Source organism: Peromyscus maniculatus, chromosome 23 (assembly GCF_049852395.1).
Source record: "Peromyscus maniculatus bairdii isolate BWxNUB_F1_BW_parent chromosome 23, HU_Pman_BW_mat_3.1, whole genome shotgun sequence".
Classification (NCBI taxonomy): domain Eukaryota; kingdom Metazoa; phylum Chordata; class Mammalia; order Rodentia; family Cricetidae; genus Peromyscus; species Peromyscus maniculatus.
The window spans coordinates 260,455-285,131 of record NC_134874.1 but is presented as its reverse complement, the minus strand read 5'-3'; the positions used below and the strand labels follow the sequence as shown (position 1 = coordinate 285,131).

The following is a 24,677-nucleotide window of genomic DNA, read 5'->3' as shown; positions in this document are numbered from 1 at the left end:
TTAAAGGCGTGTGCTACCACCGTCCAGCCCCATTTTTATCTTAAAGAGGTCCTGGGCTATCCAAGAGAATCAAATGAATACACTGACAATGTATGTGTGTACATATATATAAGCAATGATACCATATATACCTGCATGTTAACTTCATATTCCAAGATACAATAACTTACTAAAAATGTATTTTAAATGGATTAAATAAAGATCTAAATAAAAATAATTCAAAACTAAATTAATATCTTGTACTGGATATAATAGCTTATACCTCTTATCCTAAGAGTCATAAGGAAAAGTCAGAGCTGTTGAGTTGAAGCCCACCTTAGGCTATACAGCAAGATCCAGGCTAGTCCAAGTACACAATATAATCCTGACTAAAATAAAATAAAATTGCAATTCTTTTCTTTCTTTCATTCTTTTTTGGAGACAGGGTTTCATGTAGCCCAGGCTAGCATCCACTCAAGTGCTGGGGTAATAGTTACATGCCACCACATCAGGTTTTATGGTGCTTGGGACTGAACACAGGGCTCCATGAATAATAATAGGAAAATGCTCTACCAACTAAAACAGACCTCTAGCCCCAAAATATGACTCCTTGAGATTGAAAATTATTTATACACTTATTAACCCAAAAGCTGTTCAGGTTGTAATGAATTTAAGAGGGGGAGGGAAAGCTGGGCAGTGGTCGCACATGCCTTTAGTCCCAGCACTTGGGACACAGAGGCAGCGGATCTCTGAGTTCCAAGACCAGCCTGATTTACAGAGCTAGTGCCAGGACAGCCAAGTCTACACAGAGAAACTCTATCTCGAAAAACAAACAAGAGCCAGGCAGTGGTGGCGCACGCCTTTAGTCCTAGCACTCGGGAGGCAGAGCCAGGTGAATTTCTGTGAGTTCGAGGCCAGCCTGGGCTACCAAGTGAGTTCCAGGAAAGGCGCAAAGTTACATAGAGAAACCCTGTCTCAAAAAACCAAAAAGGAAAAAAAAAAAAAAAAGGAAAGAAAGAAAAAAGACAAACAAACAAACAAAAGATATGCACAAGCATAATTTTCCGGGATAGCCAGGGCTACATGGAGAAACTGGGTGGGAGGGCAGAGAGGTGGGGAGGGAGAGGGAAGACGATTAATCGGCAAAATTACTAACAAATGGAAGTGAGCCAATCATTTCCAAGTCAAATCTATCTGACAAGAGTATTTTCCTAGTACCAAAAAAAGAAAATGAGAGACAAGCCTGGCAGCAGCAACAAGCAGAGGCAGGTAGGCCTGCGGGGCAGCCAGCAGAGACATACAGGCCCTGCGGTGGCCCACAGAGGTAGACAGGCCAGGCAGCGGTGGCCAACAGGGACATACAGGCCCAGCAGCAACCTGCAGAGGTAGACGGGCCAGGCAGCTGCGGCTGACAGGGTCATACAGGCCAGGCGGCAGCGACAAGCAGAGGCAGGGACGCCTCTAACCCCAACACCCGGGGAAGAAGCTATCTCCGTGGGACAGAACCAGAACGAATCTGAACACTCTGTCTGAAGACAATCCAGGGCCCAGCTGCTGATCCTGCAAAACCCAACAACTTGGAGGTGTTGGTGAGACTACCCTGCTCAGCTGAAATCCACCCGGGAGAGGATTCAGATGCCTACAGTTTGAAGTCTGAAGAAACAAGATCAGCTGAGGAGTTGACGGATGAACAAAACGTGACCTGGGAACACAGAAGAAGGCACTGCCCAGCCACCAAACCAGATCACCAGAATCATAAGTATATACTTCACCGATTGAAATCAGCTGCCCCTGAAGAAACAGCCCAATAGCACCAATTTAACCAAGAACTCCTACTGAACCAAGACTAAAAATTAGAACAAGGGAGGCACTCTCAGACACAGACACCACCTGCACCGAGCAGAGGAAGAGATGAGTAGACGCCAGTGCAAAAATACAGGCAACAACATAAAGACCTATAGGGCAACATCAGAACCTAGTGATTCTACACCTGCAAGACCTGAACATACCAAGACAGAAGAAACAGAAGAAATCAATCCTAAAAATGACTTTAAGAAGATGATAGAGGCCCTTAAAGAAGAAATAAAACATTCCCTTAAAGAGGAAATAAAAAATTCCCTTAAAGAGGTAATGAAAAACTCCATTAAAGAGGAAATAAAAAAACTCCTTTAAAGAGATGGAAGAAAAAAACGAACAAAAAATGGGAAGAAATCAAAGAAAGCCAAGAAAAAGCAATTAAACAGATGAAAGAAACATTCCAAGATCTGAAAAATGAATTCGAGACAATAAAGAAAACACATGCTGAGGGAATGCTGGAAATAGAAATCCTGACTAAATAAACAGGAACTACAGAAACAAGCATAACCAACCGATTGCAAGAGATGGAACAGAGAATCTCTGACACTGAAGACACAATAGAGAAAATAGATTCGTCAGTCAAAGAAAACACTAAAGACAAAAAAGTCGTAACACAAAATGTCCAGGAAATTTGGGACACCATGAAAAGACCAAACCTAAGAATAATAGGGATAGAAGAAGGAGAAGAATACCAACTCAAAGGCACAGAAAATATATTCAACAAAATCATAGAAAACTTTCTTAAATCATAGAAAACTTTCTTAACCTAAAGAAAGAAATACCTATGAAGATACAAGAAGCTTACAGAACACCGAATAGGCTGGATCCAAAAAAAAAATCCCCTCGCCACATAATAATCAAAACACTAAACACACAGAACAAAGAAAAAATATTAAGAGCCGCAAAGGAAAAAGACCAAGTAACATATAAAGGTAAACCCATCAGAATAACACCAGACTTCTCAGTAGAGACTATGAAAGCTAGAAGATCATGGACAAATCTTATGCAGACACTAAGAGACCACAGATGCCAACCCAGACTACTATACCCAGCAAAACTCTCAATCACCATAGGCGGAGTAAACAAAATATTCCAGGATAAAACCAGATTTAATCAATACCTGTCCACAAACCCAGCCCTACAGAAAGCACTAGAAGGGAAAATCCAACCCAAAGAAGCTAAACACATCCATGAAAAATCAAGCAATAGATAATCCCACACCAACATACACCAAAGAAGGACAACATAACACAACCACAAAAAAATAACAGGAATTAACAATCTCTGGTCATTAATATACATCAATATCAATGGTCTCAACTCACCTATAAAAAGACACAGGCTAACAGAATGGATAAGAAAACAGGACCCATCCATCTGCTGCATACAAGAAACACACCTTAACTTCAAAGACAGACACTACCTCCGAGAAAAAGGGCTGGGAAAAGGCTTTCCAAGCAAATGGACCTAAGAAACAAGTTGGTGTAGCTATCCTAATATCTAATAAAATAGACTTCAAACTAAAATCAATCAAAAGAGATCAGGATGGACATTACATATTTATCACAGGAAAAATCCACCAAGATGAAGTCTTGATTCTAAACATTTATGCTCCAAATACAAAAGCACCCACATTCATAAAAGAAACACTACTAAAGTTTAAAACGCACATCAAACCCCACACATTAGTAGTAGGAGATTTTAACACACCACTCTCACCAAAAGACAGATCTACTAGACTGAAACTTAACAAAGAAATAAAGGACCTAACAGATGTTATGACTCAAATGGACTTGAAAGACCCCCGGCTGAGATCTTTCTCCGGGAGAGACCCCAAACCCAGGGAACACACCGAAACCACAGATCAGATGCAAAAGCAAGAGGGTTTATTAAGACCAGGTACCTGGGGCGAAGTCTCTTGGAGGACTTGCGCGCTTTCCTAGGGCAAGGGGGACTTTTTATGGGATCCCAGGGGCAGAGGCGCGGTTACAGAAGCGAGAAGCATAGTTACAGGGTCCCTATTGGTTGTTTCAAAGAAGGCCAGGGTGAACTTGGGGTCATATGTGTGTGGCTGATTTGGCCTTGTCCAGGCCAGCTGCTTATTCCTCAAGGCCAGGGGCCCGCCATAAAATATCAACTGTCTTACTCCCAAGGCTGCTGACCACAGTTATCTCTCTCAAGGCTGGCCATAGCTATCTCTGTCAAGGCCGGGTAGCTGGCTATGGCTGTGAACTCCTGTTTTTCTGATTCCTGCAGAATGGCGTTTCTAAGGCCAAGTTATTGGGGGGGCATAACATCGGCCCAACGCCCCATATCCTCATAATGGAGCGGGGGTCTTTCATTCCCCCATTTTCTTTTGTACCAAATGAAATCTTTCATTTTAGGATGGAGAATAAGGGGTTAACTCTATCTCTGACTGTCTGAGCCTCTGATATTGCTGGGTTAGGATCAAAGCCTGGGCAACAGAAACCTTATCCTTGATGAATTGCACCAATCTGTTGAGGATGTATGACCCAAACAATAAAATGAGCAGGAGGACGATTAGGGGGCCCATAATGGTGGAGACAAGGGTCGTAAACCATGGTGACCTTTGGAACTATCTTTTAAATCTTTTCTGTTGAGCATGGCTACTTGGAGCTGTCTGAATTGGCCGGTCTCTATAAGGGCTGCAGTCTTGTATCTACCCCAGCAGCTATTCCGCCCATGGTAATTTTTTTTAGTAACAGGGCCAGCGTCAGGGAAACAGGCTCTCTGGTGATGCCCCTCCCAATGTCAGGAGGACTATTAGGGGGATCAAGGGGACCCCCGGGTGAGTTTTATCTTTAGTGGGTTTGGAGAGCGTTGAACTAGATGTCTCGGTGCCCTCAGCTTCGTCGGGTTCCTTGGCAGCCTTTACATGCGACGTGTGGACCCAAGCCGCTGTCCCGTCAACCTCGGCTCTAGGTTCCTAGATTGATGGCGTCGGACCTAGACAGAGTCCCCAATCTTGAATGGGTGAGGCATCACCGGGCGGTTCAGTTGCTCCCGGCAGGCAGGGGTTTTTGCACCGTCTTTTGCATCAATTGGAGGGCTAGTGGCAAAAGAGGAGATATCAGAGTAAAGGAAATTTACAATTGGTGGGGGAGCCCCATACATGATCTCGAACGGGGTTAGGCCATGAGGCCCAGGAGTGTTCCGGGCTCGGTAAAGGGCTAGGGGGAGTAGGAGCACCCAATCTCTAGTGCCAGTTGCAAGCGTTAATTTGGTTAAAGTCTCCTTAATGGTTTTATTTGCACGTTCTACCTGTCCTGAGCTCTGGGGGCTGTATGCACAATGAAGTTTCCAATCGATCCCCCGTAGCCTGGCCACCTCCTGACTTACCTGGGAGACAAAGGTGGGCCCATTGTCTGACCCCAATATCTGGGGTATTTCATACCTGGGAAAGATGTCATCCAGGAATTTCTTGGTTACCACGTTAGCGGTCTTTTTTTTCTTGGTAGGCAAGGCCTCTGTCCATCTATGATGTAAGCGTGTCGCTCGGGGCTTTATTTCGCCCCCATTTTCTTTGTTAGTTCCTGGTCCTCCGGGCTTCCGCCATCCGGAGGGCCTGGGTCAGCGCGATCAGCTCTGCCTTTTGGGCCGATGTTCCAGGTGGCAGTGGTGAGGTCCAAACTATCTCCGATTCGGTGGTGACGGCTGCTCCAGTCCTCCGTTCTCTTTCTTGGAGGAAGCTGTTCCCATCCATGAACCAGGCAGCAGGGTTGCGGGGTTGAGGGAGACAACTGGTCTGCACACCATTCGATCTGAGGGCTGCTGGACCAGAGCTTTTACCGCATGGGAGGATAACACAGTTAATGGCTGTCCCAAAGTCAGTTTCCCTGCATCCTTGAGCAAAACAGCAATAGCTACCACATGTAGACAGGGGGGCGGGCCATCCTGCAGCTACCGGGCTTTCATGGCCCCAGTCTCTGTATCAACATTTCTTTTGCAAAGCCTGAGTTCTCGTCCACGAACAGTTTAAAGGGCTAGGACTTGTAGGGGGCTCCCTTTGGGTCCTGTCCAGATGTCAGCTGAACCTTTTTTTTTTTTTTTTTCTCGGTGGTCCTTTGATACCTCCTGTTACCTGTGGCCCCCTGGACCAAAGCTGTGCGGTCATTGAGAGAGCCTCCGGTATGGGTCAGGACTGAATGTTGAGCCCCGGTGTCCACTAGGAAGGTCACTGGCTGCCCCCTAATCTTGAGAGTTATCCTAGGTCGGGGGGAGGGGGTCTCCTGGCCTTGACCTCCCCAATCTTCCAGATTGAGGACCCTTGGCTTAGGTCTCCGAGACCCTTGAGGCTTTTTTTGATCAGTCACGAGCCCAATGTCCTCTCTGTTTACAGTAAGCACTTTGTCTTTGTCAAGCAGTGTCCTTTTTAAGTCTCCCGTCCTAACGTCTTAACTCCCTCTCTGACCTGTCCCTGAGACATTACAGTGGCCAGGACTTTTTTGTTTGTTTTTCCTCTCCCTCCATGTCTCTCTAAGTCCTTTTTTTAAAAACGCGCTGCCGGCGTCTCTTTCTGGTAACCTGAGCCCAATCGGTAGGGGGTTAGAGCCCCTGGAGACCCGCTAAGAGCAACTGGCCAGAGATGTAGGTGTTCCCTACCTTCGCTGCTTTGTCCCGCCTTCCTCGTAGGCGACCAGCAATTGGGGAGGAAGCAGGAACTCATCCTCCGCTGTTTGGGGGCCGCTGCAGGAGCCGCCGGTCCCTCCGGCGCTGTCGGGGGGGTTGTAACACTCGGGGCGGGGTGACTCGGCGTCCATGGGTGACGCCGCCCCCTAGTCACCTTCCCCATATTGGGCCGGAGCCGGTCGTGGCACATCGCTGTGGGTCGCCGGCCAGGGGGCGGTCCCTCGCCGACCCCATCCCCGGCCCCGCCTGCGTGTCCCTGCCACATCCCGTGTCCGCCTGCGCCGCCGCTGCCGACTGTGCCGCTCGGCCGCCCATCGCGCTATCCACCGCCCCTCCGAGCGAGCGGCTGTGGGGCGTTGCCGGGACCGAGGCCGCCTGCGCCGCCGCAGGCTCCCCGCCACCCGGGTCCGGCTGGTCGCCGGCCCCGCCCCTGGCCCCGCCTGTGCCGCCGCGGGCCTCCGCCGCCCGGGTCCGGCCAGCCGCGCCGGGGGCCGCCGCGCTCCATGGCGGCTGGTCGCCGGCCCCGCCCCTGGTCTGCACCAGCTCCAAGTCCGCTGTTAGGCGCCACGCGGAAAACCACGGCCCGGCGGGGCGGACTCCTCCGCCCGCACGGGAGACATGGACAGCCGGGGAGAGCGGGGAGTGAGGGGAGCCCCCCCCAGCGCCGTCCCGGACCCCCGCGACCGCGCCGCGGCCGCGCGGACGGGAGGAGGCGCGGGGAGCTCCGGCACCCGCCGCCGCCACCGCCATCACCGCTGACGGCCTGCGGGGACTGGGCAGGGGGCGTCCCGGCGCCCTAGCTTCCCGGCAGCCCTGCCTGCGCGTCGGCGCCATAACCTGCTGCCACCTGCGCACCCGCCTGCGCGTTCTCTTCTCCCGCACCCGCTTGCAAGCCTGCCCGCGCGCCCGCCTGCGCGTCGGAGCAGCGGCCTGCGGGGAGAGGAAAAGACTTGCTGGTGTGGGGTTAGGGAGGAACAGGGAGTGGGAGGGATCCGCCGATCTGGCTTCCTCGGCCCCGGGATTCGGCGAGCGCTGCTGCCGCCGGGGGGCTGAGGGGAAGAGAAACGGCTTAACCCATGGGGGAGGTTCTGTTGTCAGGAGTCTCCACATGGCAATGTATGGGACCTGGTCCGGGTGGCCATGGGGACTGGAAGCAAAAACTTTTTTTTTTCCACCTGTGAAATAAGACTGAGGTTAAAGGTTTCCTGATGAGGCCATCTTATATCTATTTTTTTTTTTTTTTTTTGATTACGACTCCTTCGTTGTTGGCTCGTGTCTTTACGTCTGACCAGTGTTTAAGCATGAGGCTCAAGGGGGTGATGACAGTCTGTCCTATGGCTGTTTTTAAGAGGAGAACGGTTAAACAGAAAACAAAAAACGACAGACCAATATAAATAAGACTAACACTCGCTGCGCGGCTTCGGTTCCAAACCGAAAGCAAAACCAGAAAAACCGTGCCCCCAGAGGGGTCTTCAGACCGTGCCACAGAGGGCACTTCAGATGAACCGTGGAACGTCTTCCAGGTTCCCAGATTCCCCTAGGACGTCTCCCAGGGTTCAGTGGCGAAGTCCAGACCCGTCGGTCCCCCCTTTCAGATCCACTGACACAGACAGATTATCAGACGCAGGCGCGGAGACAAACAAACAACATTTAACACTCAGACAAACAGACAACCCTCAGACTGGACAGGGATGACATAAATCAAGGCCGGCCGGCTTACCTCCTGATGGTGGGTCGGTGGTCCCAGGGAGGGGTCTCAATCCCCGTACGGGCCACCAAATGAAAGACCCCCGGCTGAGATCTTTCTCCGGGAGAGACCCCAAACCCAGGGAACACACTGAAACCACAGATCAGATGCAAAAGCAAGAGGGTTTATTAAGACCAGGTACCTGGGGCGAAGTCTCTTGGAGGACTTGCGCGCTTTCCTAGGGCAAGGGGGACTTTTTATGGGATCCCAGGGGCAGAGGCGCGGTTACAGAAGCGAGAAGCATAGTTACAGGGTCCCTATTGGTTGTTTCAAAGAAGGCCAGGGTGAACTTGGGGTCATATGTGTGTGGCTGATTTGGCCTTGTCCAGGCCAGCTGCTTATTCCTCAAGGCCAGGGGCCCGCCATAAAATATCAACTGTCTTACTCCCAAGGCTGCTGACCACAGTTATCTCTCTCAAGGCTGGCCATAGCTATCTCTGTCAAGGCCGGGTAGCTGGCTATGGCTGTGAACTCCTGTTTTTCTGATTCCTGCAGAATGGCGTTTCTAAGGCCAAGTTATTGGGGGGGCATAACATCGGCCCAACGCCCCATATCCTCATAATGGAGCGGGGGTCTTTCAGACTTAATAGATATCTACAGAACATTCCATCCTAACACAAAAGAATATACCTTCTTCTCAGCACCCCATGGAACCTTCTAAAAAATTGACGACATGCTTGGCCACAAAACAAATCTCAACAGATACAAAAAAATTGGAATAACCTCCTGTATCTTATCAGACCACCATGCCTTAAAGTTAGACCTCAACAACAACAAAAATTATAGAAAACCCACAAACTCACGGAAACTGAATAATGTCTACCTGAAACATCATTGGGTCAAGGAAGAAATAAAGAAAAAAATTAAAGATTTCCTAGAATTCAATGAAAATGAAAGTACAACATACCCAAACTTATGGGACACTATGAAAGCAGTGCTAAGAGAAAAATTCATAGCTCTAAATGCACACATAAAGAAGATGGAGCAATCCCATACCAATGAATTAACAGCACAACTGAAAGCTCTAGAACAAAAAGAAACAAACTCAACCAGGAGAAATAGAAGCCAGGAAATAATCAAATTGAGGGCTGAAATCAACGAAATAGAAAACAAGAGAACAATACAAAAAAAAAAAAATCAATAAAACAAAGAGTTGGTTCTTTGAAAAAATCAACAAGATAGACAAACCCCTAGCCAAATTAACCAAAAGGCAAAGAGAGAGCACCCAAATTAACAAAATCAGAAATGAAGGAGACATAACAACAGACAACGAAGAAATCCAGAGAATCATCAGATCATACTTCAAAAACCCGTACTCCACAAAAATGGAAAACCAGGAAGAAATGGACAATTTTCTGGATAAATACCACATACCAAAATTAAATCAAGACCAGATAAACCATTTAAATAGACCAATAACCCCTAAAGAAATAGAAACAGTCATCAAAAGTCTCCCAACCAAAGAAAGCCCAGGACCAGATGGTTTCAGTGCAGAATTCTACCAGACTTTCAAAGAAGAACTAATACCAATCCTCTTCAAAGTGTTCCACACAATAGAAACAGAAGGAACACTACCAAACTCTTTTTATGAGGCAACAATTACCCTGATACCCAAACCACACAAAGATGCAACAAAGAAAGAGAACTACAGACCAATCTCCCTCATGAACATTGATGCAAAAATACTCAACAAAATATTGGCAAACCGAATCCAAGAATACATCAAAACAATTATTCATCACGACCAAGTAGGATTCATCCCAGGGATGCAAGGATGGTTCAACATATGAAAATCAGTCAATGTAATACACCATATAAACAAACTGAAAGAAAAAAAACCACATGATCATCTCCTTAGATGCTGAAAAAGCCTTTGACAAAATCCAACACCCCTTCATGATAAAGGTCTTAGAAAGATCAGGAATACAAGGAACATTCCTAAACATAATAAAAGAAATTTATAGCAAGCCAACAGCAAACATCAAATTAAACGGTGAGAAGCTCAAAGCGATACCACTAAATTCAGGAACAAGACAAGGCTGTCCACTCTCCCCATATTTATTCAATATAGTACTAGAAGTTCTAGCTAGAGCAATAAGACAACAAAAGGAGATCAAAGGGATACAAATTGGCAAGAAAGAAGTCAAACTTTCACTATTTGCAGATGATATGATAGTATACATAAGTGACCCCAAAAACTCTACCAGGGAACTCCTACAGCTGATAAACTCCTTCAGTCAAGTGGCAGGATACAAGATCAACTCAAAAAAATCAGTAGCCCTCCTATACACAAATGATAAAATGGCTGAGAAAGAAGTCAGAGAAATATCACCCTTTACAATAGACACAAATAATATAAAATACCTGGGGATAACACTAACTAAACAAGTGAAGGACCTTTTTGATAAGAACTTTAAACCTCTAAAGAAAGAAATTGAAGAAGATATCAGAAGATGGAAGGATCTCCCATGCTCATGGACAGGTAGGATTAACATAGTAGAAATGGCAATCTTACCAAAAGCAATCTACAGATTCAATGCAATCCCCATCAAAATCCCAACACAATTCTTCACAGACTTGGAAAGAAAAATACTCAACTTTATATGGAAAAACAAAAGACCCAGGATAGCTAAAAGAATCCTATACAATAAAGCAACCTTTGGAGGCAGCACCATCCCTGACCTCAAACTCTACTATAGAGCTATAGTAATAAAAACAGCTTGGTACTGGTATAAAAACCGACATACGGACCAATGGAATTGAATTGAAGACCCTGACATTAATCCATGCACATATGAACACCTGGTTTTTGACAAAGGAGCCAAAACTATACAATGGAACAAAGAAAGTATCTTCAACAAATGGTGCTGGCATAACTGGATCTCAATATGTAAAAGATTACAAATAGATCCATATCTGTCACCATGCACAAAACCCAAGTCCAAGTGGATCAAAGACCTGAACATAAATCTAGTTACACTAAACTTAATAGAAAAGAAAGTAGGAAGCACTCTTGAACGCATTAGCACCAGAGACCATTTCCTAAATAAAACACCAACAGCACAGACCCTGAGCACAACAATTAATAAACGAGACCTCTCGAAACTGAGAAGCTTTTGCAGGGCAAAAGACACAGTCAATAAGACAAAAAGACAGCCAACAGAATGGGAAGAGATCTTCACCAACCCCACATCTGACAGAGGATTGATCTCCACAGTATATAAAGAACTCAAGAAACTAGACATCAAAATACTGAACAATCCAATTAAAAAAATGGGCTAAAGAGCTAAACAGAGAACTCACAAAACAAGAACTACAAATGGCTGAAAGACATTTAAAGAAATGCTCAACATCCTTAATCATCAGAGAAATGCAAATCAAAACGACTCTGAGATACCACCTTACACCTGTCAGAATGGCTACGATCAAAAACAGCAATGACAGTCAATGTTGGAGAGGATGTGGAGCAAAGGGAACACTCCTCCACTGTTGGTGGGAATGTAAACTTGTACAACCACTGTGGAAATCAGTATGGCGGTTTCTCAGAAAATTAGGAATCGAACTACCTCAAGACCCAGCCATCCCACTCTTGGGCATATACCCAAGGAATGCTGACTCTTACCATAAAGATACATGCTCAGCTATGTTCATAGCAGCACTATTTGTAATAGCCAGAACTTGGAAACAACCTAGATGCCCGTCAATGGAAGAATGGATGAAAAAAATGTAGTATATATACACAATGGAGTACTACTCAGCAGAAAAAAACAATGAAAGCATGAAATTTGCAGGCAAATGGATGGAACTAGAAAAAATCATCCTGAGTGAGGTAACCCAAACCCAGAAAGACAGTCATGGTATGTACTCACTCATAAGTGGGTTCTAGATATAAAATAAAGAACAATCAGACCACAACCCATAGAACCATGGAGGCTATATATATAGCATGGAGGTCCCTAGGACGACTGTGGCTTATAATAAATTTTGGTTTTACTCAATTATTGAAAAAAAAATAGCCAAATGAATGGAAACACATGAACTATGAACCAAAGGCTGAGGGGCCCCCAGCTGGATCAGGCCCTCTGAACAGGTGTGACAGTTGATTGGCTTGATCAGTTTGGGAGGCAACTAGGCAGTGGGACCAAGTCCTGTGCTCATTGCATGAGTTGGCTGTTTGAAACCTGGAGCTTATGCAGGGACACTTGGCTCAGTCTGGGAGGAAGGGACTGGACCTGCCTGGACTGAATCTACCAGGTTGATCTCAGTCCTCGGGGAAGGCCTTGCCCTGGAGGAGATGGGAATGGGGGGTGGGTTGGGAGTAAGGGGAGGGGGTGGGAAGGGGGAGAATAGGGGAACCCGTGGCTGATATGTAGAACTGAATGGTATTGTAAAATAAAATAAATAAAAAGAAAAAAAGAAAAAAGAAAAAGAAAAAAAAATATCGCTTAGATTTACCAAATTAAAAAAAAAAAAAATCAGAGAGTAACAAGTACAAATACTGAAATTAATCTTGGGCGCTAAGATTATAGTTTCCCAGTCTGTATGAAGAGACCCTACACAGCACATTACCATTTCTCACAAGGCCATCCTCATATACTGGACACACTCCATAGTACAGAAGTGGCTCCTTAGCAGCTGTCGCTCCAGCCTTGTGGTTGTCATTCCTGGCAGAGGCACTGAGTGGTATTGGGTAGGACTTGGATGTCACAGCTTCATCTTCTGGAGGGTTCAAGCCCACACTGTAACCAAAATCTTTGTCTTCGGAAGAACTGGCCTGCTGAGTTTGTTTCCCTTCCACAGATGCAGGAGTCCTTGGGGTGCCCTGGATAAATGCTGTGGCAGTTACCTCACTGTGATTGGGAAGAGAGGAAGTCAGCAATCCACCTTGCTCTAGTAAAGCCTGAGCTAATTTCTTCTCAAAAATAAATCTTGTTGTTGATGTAATGGGTCCACATTTCAATCCAGCTTTTATAACTTCTTTTCTAAGGTCATCTGGATTCAGGAGCTTCAATCGCGCCAACATGGCATCCATTGTCACTTCACCTAAGTTCAAGAAAGCAAAAATCAACTTGAACCATGGGACAGTAGCTCAGCAAAGCACATGCTTAAGTAGGTGCTCAGTTTCCTCACAGGATCCTACCTTAGATACAATATGTATTCTTATCCTAAAGCTACCCTTTTACCTTTAGTTTTTCAAAGAAGGTTTTGTCTCTCCAACTTAACAAACATAAACAGAACTTCATACATTACTAACTTCAATCCTAGTATAATTAATGAAATTCTAAGCCTCAGTTTCTCACCTACAAAATGGATATAATAGATCCACTCTTGGGTTATAATGAAAAGTAGAAAAAATAATGAATACAAATTCTGCCCCACTGGGTCTGACACTGATAAAATATCCATAAATGTCTGCTACAGCCATTGAGCTGTTGAGGAACAAAGGCTCATTAACCTTTAGAATGAGTAACAGCACACTGGAAAGTCAGTTAAAATTAACAAACAGACAAAAAAACTGTCATATACTCAAGGGCAGCCACCTCTGACATATAAGAAGCCACAACTGTGCTCCAAAGAGCCTCTACTAACAAGACAGATGATGGCCATAGCTCACCAACTGCACTGGCACCGGAAGTATTAGCGCAACCTTTGCAGTCTTAGAAAGATGGATAGATTGACAGAGACATGAGAAATTGAAGTAGGTCTGCAGATTAGACAACAGTGTTCTATCACTGTTCATTTCCTTGTCATACTCGTGGTGTGATTATGTAGCACAGAAAATCTAGAGAATCTAAGCTACTAATATATAGAATTTTGTTTTGTTTTTTGAGACAGGTTTTCTCTGTGTAGCTTTGGCGCCTTTACTGGAACTCAGTCTGTAGCCCAGGCTGGCCTCAAACTCAGAGATCCGCCTGGCTCTGTCTCCCAGTGCTGGGATTAAAGGTGTGTGCCACCCCCCCCCCCAGCTAAGACAATACATTTTCAAAGACAGGCATGCTGGCATAGTCTTGTAATCCTAGCACTTATGCTAAGGCAGGAAGACCATGAGTTTACGGCCAGTCTTAGCTACATATAGCAGGAACATTAAACAAGTAAGTTTAATTTCTCTGGGACAGAAGCTTTACGGGTACAGGACAGATAGGTTGAACTTCCTTGAGACACTGCTAGACTAATCTCCAGAGGGGACTATACTGTTAACAGACCAACAACAACAGGGGAGCCATCTTCTCAGTGTGTGTCAACTTTTCGGAAAGTGTTTTTTTTTTTTTTAAATTTCAGTTAATCTAATAGGTATGCATTGATACCTCACTGCATTGAACTTTTTTCCCCCTATCAGCTGGTAATGTAAAATATCTTTGTACATGAGTTGAACTATTCTGTGTTGTTTTTATAATCCTTTATACACCTAAAATGATTTCAAAATGAAAAACTAAAACTGAAAATAAACTTTTAGTGAAACAAGATGCTGCAAACCCTGGTGTTTTGGCTCTATACCCTTAGCTACATTAGCCACATGCAATGCTCTGCTTCAGTGTTTGGGTGACTTTTATTCACTGACCTTCTCTTGAGTTTTCGATAGTGTTCACAGAGTCAACAGACTAGTGGGCAATATATTCATTAAAGATATCCTTATTGCCTTATGTGTTCCTATTAATGCATGTATGGGTGTATGTGTGTGCATGCAGAAGTCAAAAGTCAATGAATAGCCTCAGGTGTTATTCTTTAGGTGCCACTTAATTAATTAATTTTTCAAGTCAGGGTTTCCCTATGTAACAGCTCTGGCTATCCTGGAACTCACTTTGTAGACCAGGCTGGCCTTGAACTCACAGAGATCCACCTGCCTCTGCCTCCCAAGTACTAGGATTAAAGGCATGTCTTGAGGGGACGAGAGAACGTAAAACCCAAAAGACAAGGTGTTAGACCTGTTGTCATGACTCATACATTTCATCTCTCCACAGCTGCGTACAGCCACAGCATTATCTTGACCTTCCTGTTCTGTTTCTTTAGCAAAAATGGAGAAATCAATGACTGTTAAGGAAGGGTTGAGATGTACTTCAACGGTAGAACACTTGCCAATATGTGCCAGACCTCTTGTTTTTCTTCCCAGTACTGCTAAATAATTAAAAAGTGAAGTTGTATATAAGTTCCAAGAGGCAAGTGAAGCCTCAGTCACCCCCAAGATTTTCTTTGGCCCTAGAGTCCTAAGGTGCAGACAACAGTTTAAAACTTTATCTTTCTTCTAGAATACCTAGGGGAATTACTGTTTATCTTCCACTAAGAACTAGACTCCAAGAGCAAGAAAGTATTAGTGAAACATGACTTCTGATAAACACAAACCTGGTAAGCACTGGATTATAGTTCAGGGAGGTGGAGGGCTGAGAAGAAAAGAGCTAACTAAGCACAGAGGTGTGGGCTTACATCAGGAGTTCCCAAAACAAGCAAAAAAGACCACAGAACCCGTGGAGGGGCCCCAAAATAGCTTGACCACACAGCAGCCATGACAGGTTTAGGGGCCTAGACAGTTTCTGTGACAGGCTTACTGGCAGGCAACACCCAGATCCAGGAAAGCCTTACGCTGATACCACCCAGGTATCCACCCATTGGTGAGGAAGTACCTGACAACCTAAACATTCCAACCATCAGATAAGGTGCCAGATGTCCTAGAGTCTAGCACACACCTATTTTTTGTTTTACAGACACCCCTAGACAACTGTCAGCCAACCAGGGTCCTGGACCCTGGAAATCCCCTCACCCCAACCTCTGCTATGATAAAAAACTCTGCCCCACCTGAGCTCAGGGCTCTCTGCTCTCACCGCTGTGTTGGACAGACAGAGGGACCAAGCTCCAGAGCTTGAAATAAAGGCTTTTTGCTTTTACATGCGGGGTTCGGTCTCCGTGGTGGTCTTTTGGGGGTCCCTGTGATCTGGGCATAACAAACCCTACAAAACTGCCAACCCTTCAGCGCATCGATGAACTCCGTTGAAGACCTTTCCCCAGAACTGAGACATGCATCAATCACCTCAGCAGCTCTTACATGGATGATGCCAGCAGGTAGTAGGGCTCAATTTCAGCACTGAATGTATTACTCTCAAAAAAAAAAAAAAAGAAAAGAAAAGAAAAAAACCACACTAAGAACTACTATTATTCGTATCCTGCTAATGGCGGGGCGGCGGAAAATAGTAGGTGAATGGAATGACCCGCCCAGTACTGAGAAGTCCCACAGCAGCAGTGACAGAAACGGGAGCAGGTGTGCCATGATTTCACTCCAGACACCAGGCTGCTGCTTAACGCTCACCTCGATCTTAAAGTGACCATCAACCATCCTCCCATCTCTACTCACCCAGACCTGACAGTCCAGTCAAAAGCAAAAAACGAGAACGACATCCCTCCATCTCCCCTGTTCCTAAATCATGGAGTCACGCCTAACTTCATTGTCTCATCCTACCACTATACTTAGTTAAGTTTCACATTCAAACCACTGCCAGAACCAACTTCCTCTTCTCCGACTCCGACTAAGTCCGGCTTTAGACTACTGTTCACCCTTCCCGCAGCCCTTGCAAAGCCGCTCCCTGGCTCAGACGCTCTTCCTCTGTAAGCCCCAGACGCGCCGGGGCAGCCAGGGCTCTGGATCTCACCCACAGTGTCTGGAATGCTCCTACAAAGGAACAAGTTCCGCGTCTCGGTCAGTCAGAGTCCCGCCAGTGGACTCGGGCCGTGACAGGACCCTCCTGTGTCCACAGGGAGAGCAGTGAGGCTTCTCTCCCACGAACGCGACCTTACCTGGCCGAGGCGCCACGGCTGCAGACGCGCTGGGAGGCGAGGAGGGTGTCCCGCAACGGTTCAGGTCCCGCGGCCGCTTCTCTAGCCGCCGGACCAGCCAGCGCACGGCGATGAGCAGCACGGAGGCACCGAGGAGCTCCCAGGCCAGCGCCGCCCACTCAACCACAGCCAACCGCTGCCACAGCATCGCCACCGCCGCCGCCGAGGCCTAGAGCGCGGGCGCCGGAGTTAGAGTCCGCGCCGCGCACGCCTCAGGCCCTCGCTAGGCCGCTCGCTTCGCTGCCGGAGCCGCGCAGGCCTTAGGCCTCCGCCCCGCCGCGGGGTTACAGAAGTTACAGCCTGACAGGAGACGAGGAAGCGGGGTGCGCGTGCAGGCCGGTGTCTTTCGTTTCCCAACGATCAAGCCACAACGCCTCCAGGAACCCAGCCTCCAGCGGCTTCGGAGGCAACCGGGGTCCTGACTCAAGCGAGACGCCGTCTGGCAGTGGCGCGGGCAGCATGTCGGGGGCCTGAGTCGGGCTCGGCGCTCTGGCTGGGCGCGGCTTGTTGCTCAGTGCCGTGGGCGCTTCGCAGTGAGTTCTCCCCGCGGGTCTGGAGACTGGAGAGCCAAGAGGGGGCACCTGGGCCACCCAGACTGTGGCCAGCGGAGCCGGTCAGAGTCCTTGACAGGTAGGTGCTGGGGCGAAAACGGTGGCCAAGTTCAGAAACCTGCTCTGTAGCCCTGCCAATGTTGTAAATGGAGCGGTTTCTCTGCAACACAACGGACCCTCCTGGCAAAATGCCGGTGCGGTTCTGACGGATAACGCGAGAGCCTCCCCAGCACTGGGATCAAAGTTGTGCGCCGCCATGACCGGCTGCTAATTGGAATTTCTTGAAGTCCTTTTCTAACCTTTGTTTTTCTTTTTGAGTCTTGCCTATATACCCTAAACTGGCCTCATGCTGGAGATCTCCCTGCTTGAGCCTGCACAATGTTAAGGTTTACAAGCATGTGTCACCATAATTTCACTTCTGACAAATCACGAGGGCACCGAAGACTATGATAGCCCGTGATGGTGTAGAGGCTTCTCACATGTGCTTTGAATGGCCTTCAGCAAGAAAGGTGTAGGTTTGCTTGTTGGGGGAATTACGAGAAGGCAGAGTGGAAGGTTGAGGCTGGGATGCCTCTTCCATCCAAATGTGCATCCTGCTTTACTGCCAATGAGGACTTGATGGTAAGACCAATTCTCTATCAGAAAATGGTGGCCCGAGGCATGTCCTAGAAAGCCCTGAGTGGAGGCCTGCAGATTATGATGCAGAATCAATTTACAAGCTGGACAAGTGGCAGGTGTACACCATTTGGGTCATGTCCTCAGTTAAAGATGTTACTCCTCAAGACAGATTCGGGGAAGCCTGCCGAACTAGATACAAAACAAATACCCAACCAGGTGATTGAGAAATGTTAAGATGAATTTCCAGTGATTTTTTTTTAACAGCCCCAGGTTATATAAGGCAAATTTAGATACATTTCAGTTTAGCCGGCATGGTGGTGCACATTCCAGCTCTTGGGAAGCAGAAGCAAACAAATCTCTGAGTTCGAGGCCACCCTAGTCTACAGAGTGAGTTCAAGGACAGTCAGGACTACACAGAGAACCCTTGTCTTAAAAACCAAAGTAAACAAAAAATTCAGTTTAATTGTAGACTGAGGCAGATGGATAAAGTAGTACTAATTCCTTCAAGAAACAAACCCAGCAATATGTCCTAAAGCATCAGAGAGCAACTTTTGATATTTTGTCTTTTGCTTCATTATTGTGTTTATTTAAAAATACTGTTGTTCATTACGACTGGTAGAAGCTGGGCATAGTGGCTAACTCATTTACCTGAAACCCAGGCAGCTGAGGATGATCTTGAGTTCCAGGGCAGCCTTTCTCAAAGACTTACCAGAAGTGTACCGTACTTGTGGAGATCCAGCCATATATATACATAGAGAAGAGCCCATGGCAGAGAATTCAGTAGAAAAAATTGGGAACAGCAACAGTGGGGAGCTTGAGATTCTCAGGTGGAGACATGCTAGTTCCATAAAACTAAACTGGGACAAGCAGCAGGCCAGGAATCCTGGGTTAAGGATCATAGCTAGGCCGACAACAGGCTGGCCTAGCAGGTAAAGGAAGGTTTGGACTTATTTTCAGAATGATGAGGCATTAAGTGTTGAGAAAGTATACTTTGATCAGCCTGATGGAGATGGTTGACAAAGGGTAGCAGAGTGCATATGAAAATGCATATTTAATGCTCAGAAAGCTTCATGTGAGGTGTGTAAGTCAAGGCTGCCCCTCCATAGAGTTATACTACTGTAAGATATTCATATAGAAGACATAAGACTATTTTACTATGAAGGTAATTCTTGACCCAGATATGTGTAAGGAAAGTCTACAAATCATCTCCTGCAGATACCTATCTGGAAGGAGGATAAAAGATGCTTATCCATGGTTCTACTCAGCTATCCCCATCCTAGGAATGGCTGGAGCTCTGACTCCAGGGAATAAGAAGCACTTCCTTAATCTGGGCTGTTAAAACTGCAGCCTAGTAGGTGCCATTTTCAACTCTAACTCTAGTTCAACTATGGAAGAATATAAAAGGCTTGTAAAGGTGGTATAAGTGTCCTCATAGCACATTAGGGAGTTCAGCTGTGCCCCTTGTAAAAGTATTATCCCGGCTGTGTTTCCTGCCCGTTTATATCCCCTCATGAAACCCTCACCTGAATATCTAGCTGCTTCCTACCATCTGTTGTATTTGGAGAGGCTAAAGTAGGTAGGCTGGGGAAGACTACGAGGGGTATGCTGCTACAGGGAAGCCTTCATCTTTGCAGGGTAAAGGCTTTCTAGGTGTACCCACATTCCTGTAAGTAACCCCTCACCTGTGCTCTGTAAAGAACCCCAATAAACTCATTGATTCCCCAGAATGAACTTCCATTGTTATTTATATCTTCCCGGGTCCTTCTCCTTTCCCATCTTAATTTTAACTGTGTGGCTTATTAGTAACATGTAGCTGAAATAGACCTGGGTGATTCGTTGATCAAAAATAAAGGGTGAATAAAAAATGACAAGAAATTGCTTAGGATACAAAAATTAACCTAGTAGAGACTAGTCAACTCAAGAGCATTGAGTAGACAGGCCCCCAACATCTCTGTTCCCTGCACATGCTTTTGCATGTGTGCTGCTTCCTTATGGTGATGGTGGATGAAGGCCAATGAAGGTCAACATGCTACTTTGGCTGGTCTAAACACAACAAGGAGTGAATCTTCCTTTCCTATCTCAAGCTCTTGTAGGACACAATTACCTTTTAAAATGGTGTGAAACAACATGAGATTAAAAAAAAAAAAAAGCTACTCCCAAATATGACAAAATGCTATTACTAAAAATGAAGCCCTCCCCAATGAAATATGAAAACCTTTACCAAAAATAGTTTATTGCATAAAATGTAAGGAATTCCCAAGCACGCTTATATTTTTAAAAAAGCAAAACAAAAACAAATCAACATGCCTTTTAAAGTTACAGTCTGTTAACTGTAATAACAGTTTTCCCTGGAAAAGAGCCAACATGAAGATTGACTCTTGTAAAGAAATTTTTTATAGAAATGAGAAACTCAAAAACTGAAATTTTGGACCCTCTAAATTGGACATCAAACCAAGGATTCTGTCAGAACCTAAGACTACTATACAGTAGATTTGGCTAGAATTCCAAACCACTGAGCATGTTAGGGTAAGACTCAGGATATCTCATACCACAGCATTATTCTTTATCATTAGGGTCTATCTCATACCATAGCATTATTCTTAACATTGGGATCCTTGGAAGGCTCCAACACTTTTTCTTTTCAAATATGACGGTCCCTTTCACTCCCATAATCTTCACCTGTTAATTTTTGTTTCAATATACATGAAAATACGTTATGGTGAGCCTATAGGCCTATGGCTTTTACAGTATCCAAACACTGGGACAAGTTACGTTTTGAAATGGAGAAAGAATTTAACACACGCTTTTTGATATATAACACTAAGACTACTTTCTGAGAGGGCTGGTCCTGTTCCCTGTACCCCAAACCCAAGTAAACTCCATCTCACATCTCAAAATCACTGCCTGCTACAACAGTATAAAAACCTAAGATCATGGAATCAATCTGACATGTACAATAAAAAAAAAAAATTGGAAATCTCATGGCAATTTTTTTTGAACATAAGAGAAATAAGTAATATTATAAATCATGCAAGACAAGGTGTCAGCTATAGGACATGATATAGCATATTTGATATGTGCACAAATGTTATGCAATGGTAAGCCTCCCTTAGAAAACAATCCTCCAGTTGCCTACAGTTTTTCATGAGTAAACCTAAAATTCCTAGTTTTCACTACACAAGCAACAGTAATTCAAGCTGTATTTACCCAAGAATAAGCTCTGGGAGGTAAAGTACAATGGAGTCCCTTGGAAACAGGAAAAAAGCAAAACCAATCAACTAAACAAACAAAAAAATACCTTAATTGACAGCAAATTTGAAAATTCAACTTCAAGGTGAGTTAAGGGACCCTAAGAGGATGCCATCTCCAATCTAAGAGTCCTCTGAACCACAAATGTGAGAAAAACACACATTGGTGCACAAAGATGGACAGTGAATGGAGCCAAAACATGCCAGATCCAAGGACCTGCAAGGTAGATAACAAAGCCTAGAGGAAGTGCCATTTCTGAGGGTGTACATGCACATGGGACAGCAAAACAATGGAAGAAATATGTTAAGACATGAAAGCAACTTTCACTTGAGTTCAGAATGAGCTTATCCATTTGAAGACTTTTCCACACAGGAGAAATTAGCTCTGCTGCAGAATAAGCCCAACCCAAGTATTATTTCTTGGTTTTGAAATTTAAAATACAAAATAAATAATGTAAATTACCATCCTTTTCCTAATTTCTAACTTACAGATAAAGAGGGTATATTAATATATAATGAAGTTTTCAATTTTTTTTTTTTAAAGATTAACCCTGTACAAATGCTATATACATTGTAAAAGTTCCAATACTTACTAGGGAATATTTTTCAAACACCAGACATCATTGTGATTACTTCTACTTTAACCATATCAGTTAATCTCCTAATAGGATATTAGAAGAAAACAACTGATTCTCCACAAAATAGACAAATTCACTAAAAGACACCTACCTGGGCTAATCACTAGTGTTCAGAACTTACTTTTTCAGGCTTTTCTTTCCCTTCTAACTTAATATTTCAGATCATTTTTTTTTTTTTTGTTTCACCTTTGTCTTTTAAAATCATGGTTTCATGTAACCAAGCCTCAAATTTGCCATGTAGCTGAAAACTGGTTTTGAACTGATCCTCCTCCTGATTCTACCCAAGTGCTGGGATTACAGTCATGAATTACAAAACCCACCTCATTTTAAATTTTCTTCACAGGCTTTCACAAAGGTTAAAGAACTTAACTCCTTTAGTCAGTATATAAAGTATTAGTATATGATTTGGGAAGCAGATTGCAATAAATCCCATATTTAGCGCCAACTTTAAACAAGGTTTCTGTCTCTGGACCTCCTGTCTTTCAAACCACAGCTGCCCACCTTCTCCTAGGTATTCTGACTCCTAGTAATACCAGTGTTTAATAGAGGTCCAGGGTAGTTCCAGATGACCACACAGACATTCACAGTGCCCCATTAATACCATCTTTGGGACACAATGGATACAGCCTATAACCAACACACAGACTAAGGCTGCCTCCTTTCCTGCTCCTTTCTTCTTCCTGTGCTCTCCAAATGTCAGGTCAGCATTAGGAGACCTTGGAGATCTTCCATCCCCTGCTAAATGCCTGACTGGCCCTGCCTGTTGGTAATTCAAAGTGAGTAGAACCACATAAGGCCACAGACCTGAGAGGTCAATGTTAAGAATTCATGGAGATGCTGGCAGAAAAGACCCTCAGAAATAAAATGACTAAAACAACTCTTTCTGTGCGAGAGTATTTGGTTTTAGGATGCATAGAAAATAAATTATATTTCTTAAAATACATTTTTTTACTGACATCCCTAAAGCTACATGTACACTGTTTCTCAATATTCAAAAGGCAATCAGTAAGACAATTAGGTCTTTAAATAATATAGGTATATAGTTTTTTTTAAAGACTTTCAATATTTATATATACATTCTATATAGGTAGAATAGTTTGAAAAACAAATGGAATAAAAACAAAAGGTGCAAATAAAACTTCATTTCTGTAGCAAAGTAAAGGTCTTAATGAGTACAACAGTAAAGACTTCTAGGTGCTGATGCCTACTGCGCCGACTCTGTAGTGCCTGATAGGAACAGGTTCCTGGCAACACCCTTAAGTCTGTCAGCCACACATAAGATCCTTCCTTCTACAAGAAACTGTTCAGACATTGAGATTTCACCAGTGATCCAAACTCTGATGTTTTCAAGATTTGGTTATTTCACGGGAAAAGCTAGTTGTTTAAAATGACTATTTCTTTAATCCTTGCCTCATTCAGTTATTTTAATCCTCAATAAAAGGTAAAGGGAAATTTAAATCTCACCTCTCCAAAAACAAAAAACAACCAGAAGCACACAATCAAATAAATAATATTAACAAAAGAATATTCCTTCAGCAGTCACAAATACTTGGTGATGAAGACAACAGTAGTCATTGGCCCTGCCCTTCTCTGGGGACATTGTTTTGACTATGTGGTTTTGTGTCTCCCCTGGGGTGGGCATGCTCTGCAGAGGCAGCTTCCACCTGAGCCCATGAGGACAGGGACTCATGCACAGTGATGGTATGCTCCTCCATCTGGCGCTGCAGACTGTCCATTTCCTGCCTGGGGAGATGAGAGGAGACAGAAGAAACCCTAAGTTATACAAGGGACCAGACAGAACCACTAACCATACCTCTCTAACAAGCCACAGAGGTGGGCTCACCACCATATGTGGTTCCCTCAAAGATCAATAAATGTATCACAGACTAGCAAAATCAGCTGGAGTCAAAGAAGGCAAAAGCTCCTGGCATTTTCCCCCCACTCTGGGCAGAAGCCAGCAAACAATCTAGCATAGGTTTCTGTTTTCTGAGAAGTGCTTCTATCAGAAACATGAGAAAGATATGAAAGCCTGATGCTAATCAAGTTGCTGTCTGGAAACTACCTGAGGCCACTGCCACATGTGACTTCCCCTCATAAGGTCACCTGACAGGGTCCTCTGTGCTGGCCTCTTCTGTCCTAAGCTAGGAGGCTCAGCCTATAGGGGACAGGTATAACACCTGATCTTTTAAGGGCCCACCAAGATAGTTTACTTAGCTATTTTCACCTTACAACACAGACCCTAGAAGCTCTGCCAATAAAAAGCCTTTACTTCATAAGAGCTTCAAAGCCATAGACACCCTACAAACAACAGAAGAGATGCCCCCAGGAAAAACATGACATGTCTAAAGGCTGAAAAAAATGGGGCCATAGAAAACAGATCATACTTGAGCTGCTGCAAACAGCTGTTGAGATTCTTGAGGGGTTCCTTGCTCACAGCAGGTGGAGGCCTCAGCAGCTCCTCTAGCAATGAGGCTGGGACAGGACAGTCCGGTATCGTGATGGGTGTTGCAGGGCTGGATGAGTTGGATTCACCTTTTGGCTCTTTCTTCTGTTTGTAAAAGTACATCAT

At 44.9% G+C, this 24,677-nt stretch overlaps 4 protein-coding genes across 11 annotated transcripts in view; all 4 read right to left on the bottom strand.

Moving 5' to 3' along the window:
- Window positions 1-17,766, bottom strand: part of Ankle2 (ankyrin repeat and LEM domain containing 2) — a 38,565-nt gene extending 20,799 nt beyond the window's left edge. The window contains exons 1-2 of one of the 2 annotated variants that reach the window (XM_006984088.4): window positions 17,015-17,766; window positions 12,803-13,276 (exon numbers count right to left, since the gene is read on the bottom strand). In XM_006984088.4, coding sequence (XP_006984150.1) covers window positions 12,803-13,276; window positions 17,015-17,201 — 661 coding nt within the window. In that variant the 5' untranslated portion in view covers window positions 17,202-17,766. The remainder of the gene's footprint in view (window positions 1-12,802; window positions 13,277-17,014) is intronic. The other variant, XM_006984087.4, reaches the window with a different exon arrangement.
- Window positions 4,655-7,722, bottom strand: LOC143270454 (uncharacterized). Its single transcript, XM_076560390.1, has 2 exons — window positions 6,641-7,722; window positions 4,655-4,906 (listed from the first exon to the last, which is right to left on the bottom strand). Exons 1-2 carry the CDS (start codon window positions 7,594-7,596, stop codon window positions 4,804-4,806), a joined length of 1,059 nt encoding a protein of 352 aa, XP_076416505.1. The 5' UTR covers window positions 7,597-7,722; the 3' UTR covers window positions 4,655-4,803.
- On the bottom strand, window positions 5,269-6,634 carry LOC143270455 (uncharacterized). The gene is made up of 2 exons (XM_076560393.1): window positions 6,460-6,634; window positions 5,269-5,639 (listed from the first exon to the last, which is right to left on the bottom strand). The coding sequence occupies exons 1-2, from the start codon at window positions 6,615-6,617 to the stop codon at window positions 5,384-5,386; spliced, it is 414 nt and encodes a 137-aa protein (XP_076416508.1). The 5' UTR covers window positions 6,618-6,634; the 3' UTR covers window positions 5,269-5,383.
- A 2,672-nt stretch (window positions 17,767-20,438) lies between the features above and the next one.
- The window catches only part of Golga3 (golgin A3), a 48,977-nt gene continuing 44,738 nt past the window's right edge, over window positions 20,439-24,677 (bottom strand). For 5 of the 7 annotated variants that reach the window (XM_076560387.1, XM_006984084.4, XM_042268427.2 and 2 more), the window contains 2 exons: window positions 24,493-24,656; window positions 20,439-23,851 (listed from right to left, as the gene is read on the bottom strand). In XM_076560387.1, coding sequence (XP_076416502.1) covers window positions 23,680-23,851; window positions 24,493-24,656 — 336 coding nt within the window. In that variant the 3' untranslated portion in view covers window positions 20,439-23,679. The remainder of the gene's footprint in view (window positions 23,852-24,492; window positions 24,657-24,677) is intronic. The other 2 variants (XM_042268426.2, XM_076560388.1) reach the window with 1 other exon arrangement.

What these genes read in the sequence shown, in the direction of transcription:
- LOC143270454 (XM_076560390.1), bottom strand. Translation starts at nt 7,596, where the DNA reads ATGTGGAGACTCCTGACAACAGAACCTCCCCCATGGGTTAAGCCGTTT. An exon ending in TCCGGCCCAATATGGGGAAG is followed by an intron (nt 4,907 to 6,640) that starts GTGACTAGGGGG and finishes TTTTGCCACTAG; the next exon opens with CCCTCCAATTGATGCAAAAG.
- LOC143270455 (XM_076560393.1), bottom strand. Translation starts at nt 6,617, where the DNA reads ATGGACGCCGAGTCACCCCGCCCCGAGTGTTACAACCCCCCCGACAGC. An exon ending in GGCGGGACAAAGCAGCGAAG is followed by an intron (nt 5,640 to 6,459) that starts GTAGGGAACACC and finishes ATGCGGTAAAAG; the next exon opens with CTCTGGTCCAGCAGCCCTCA.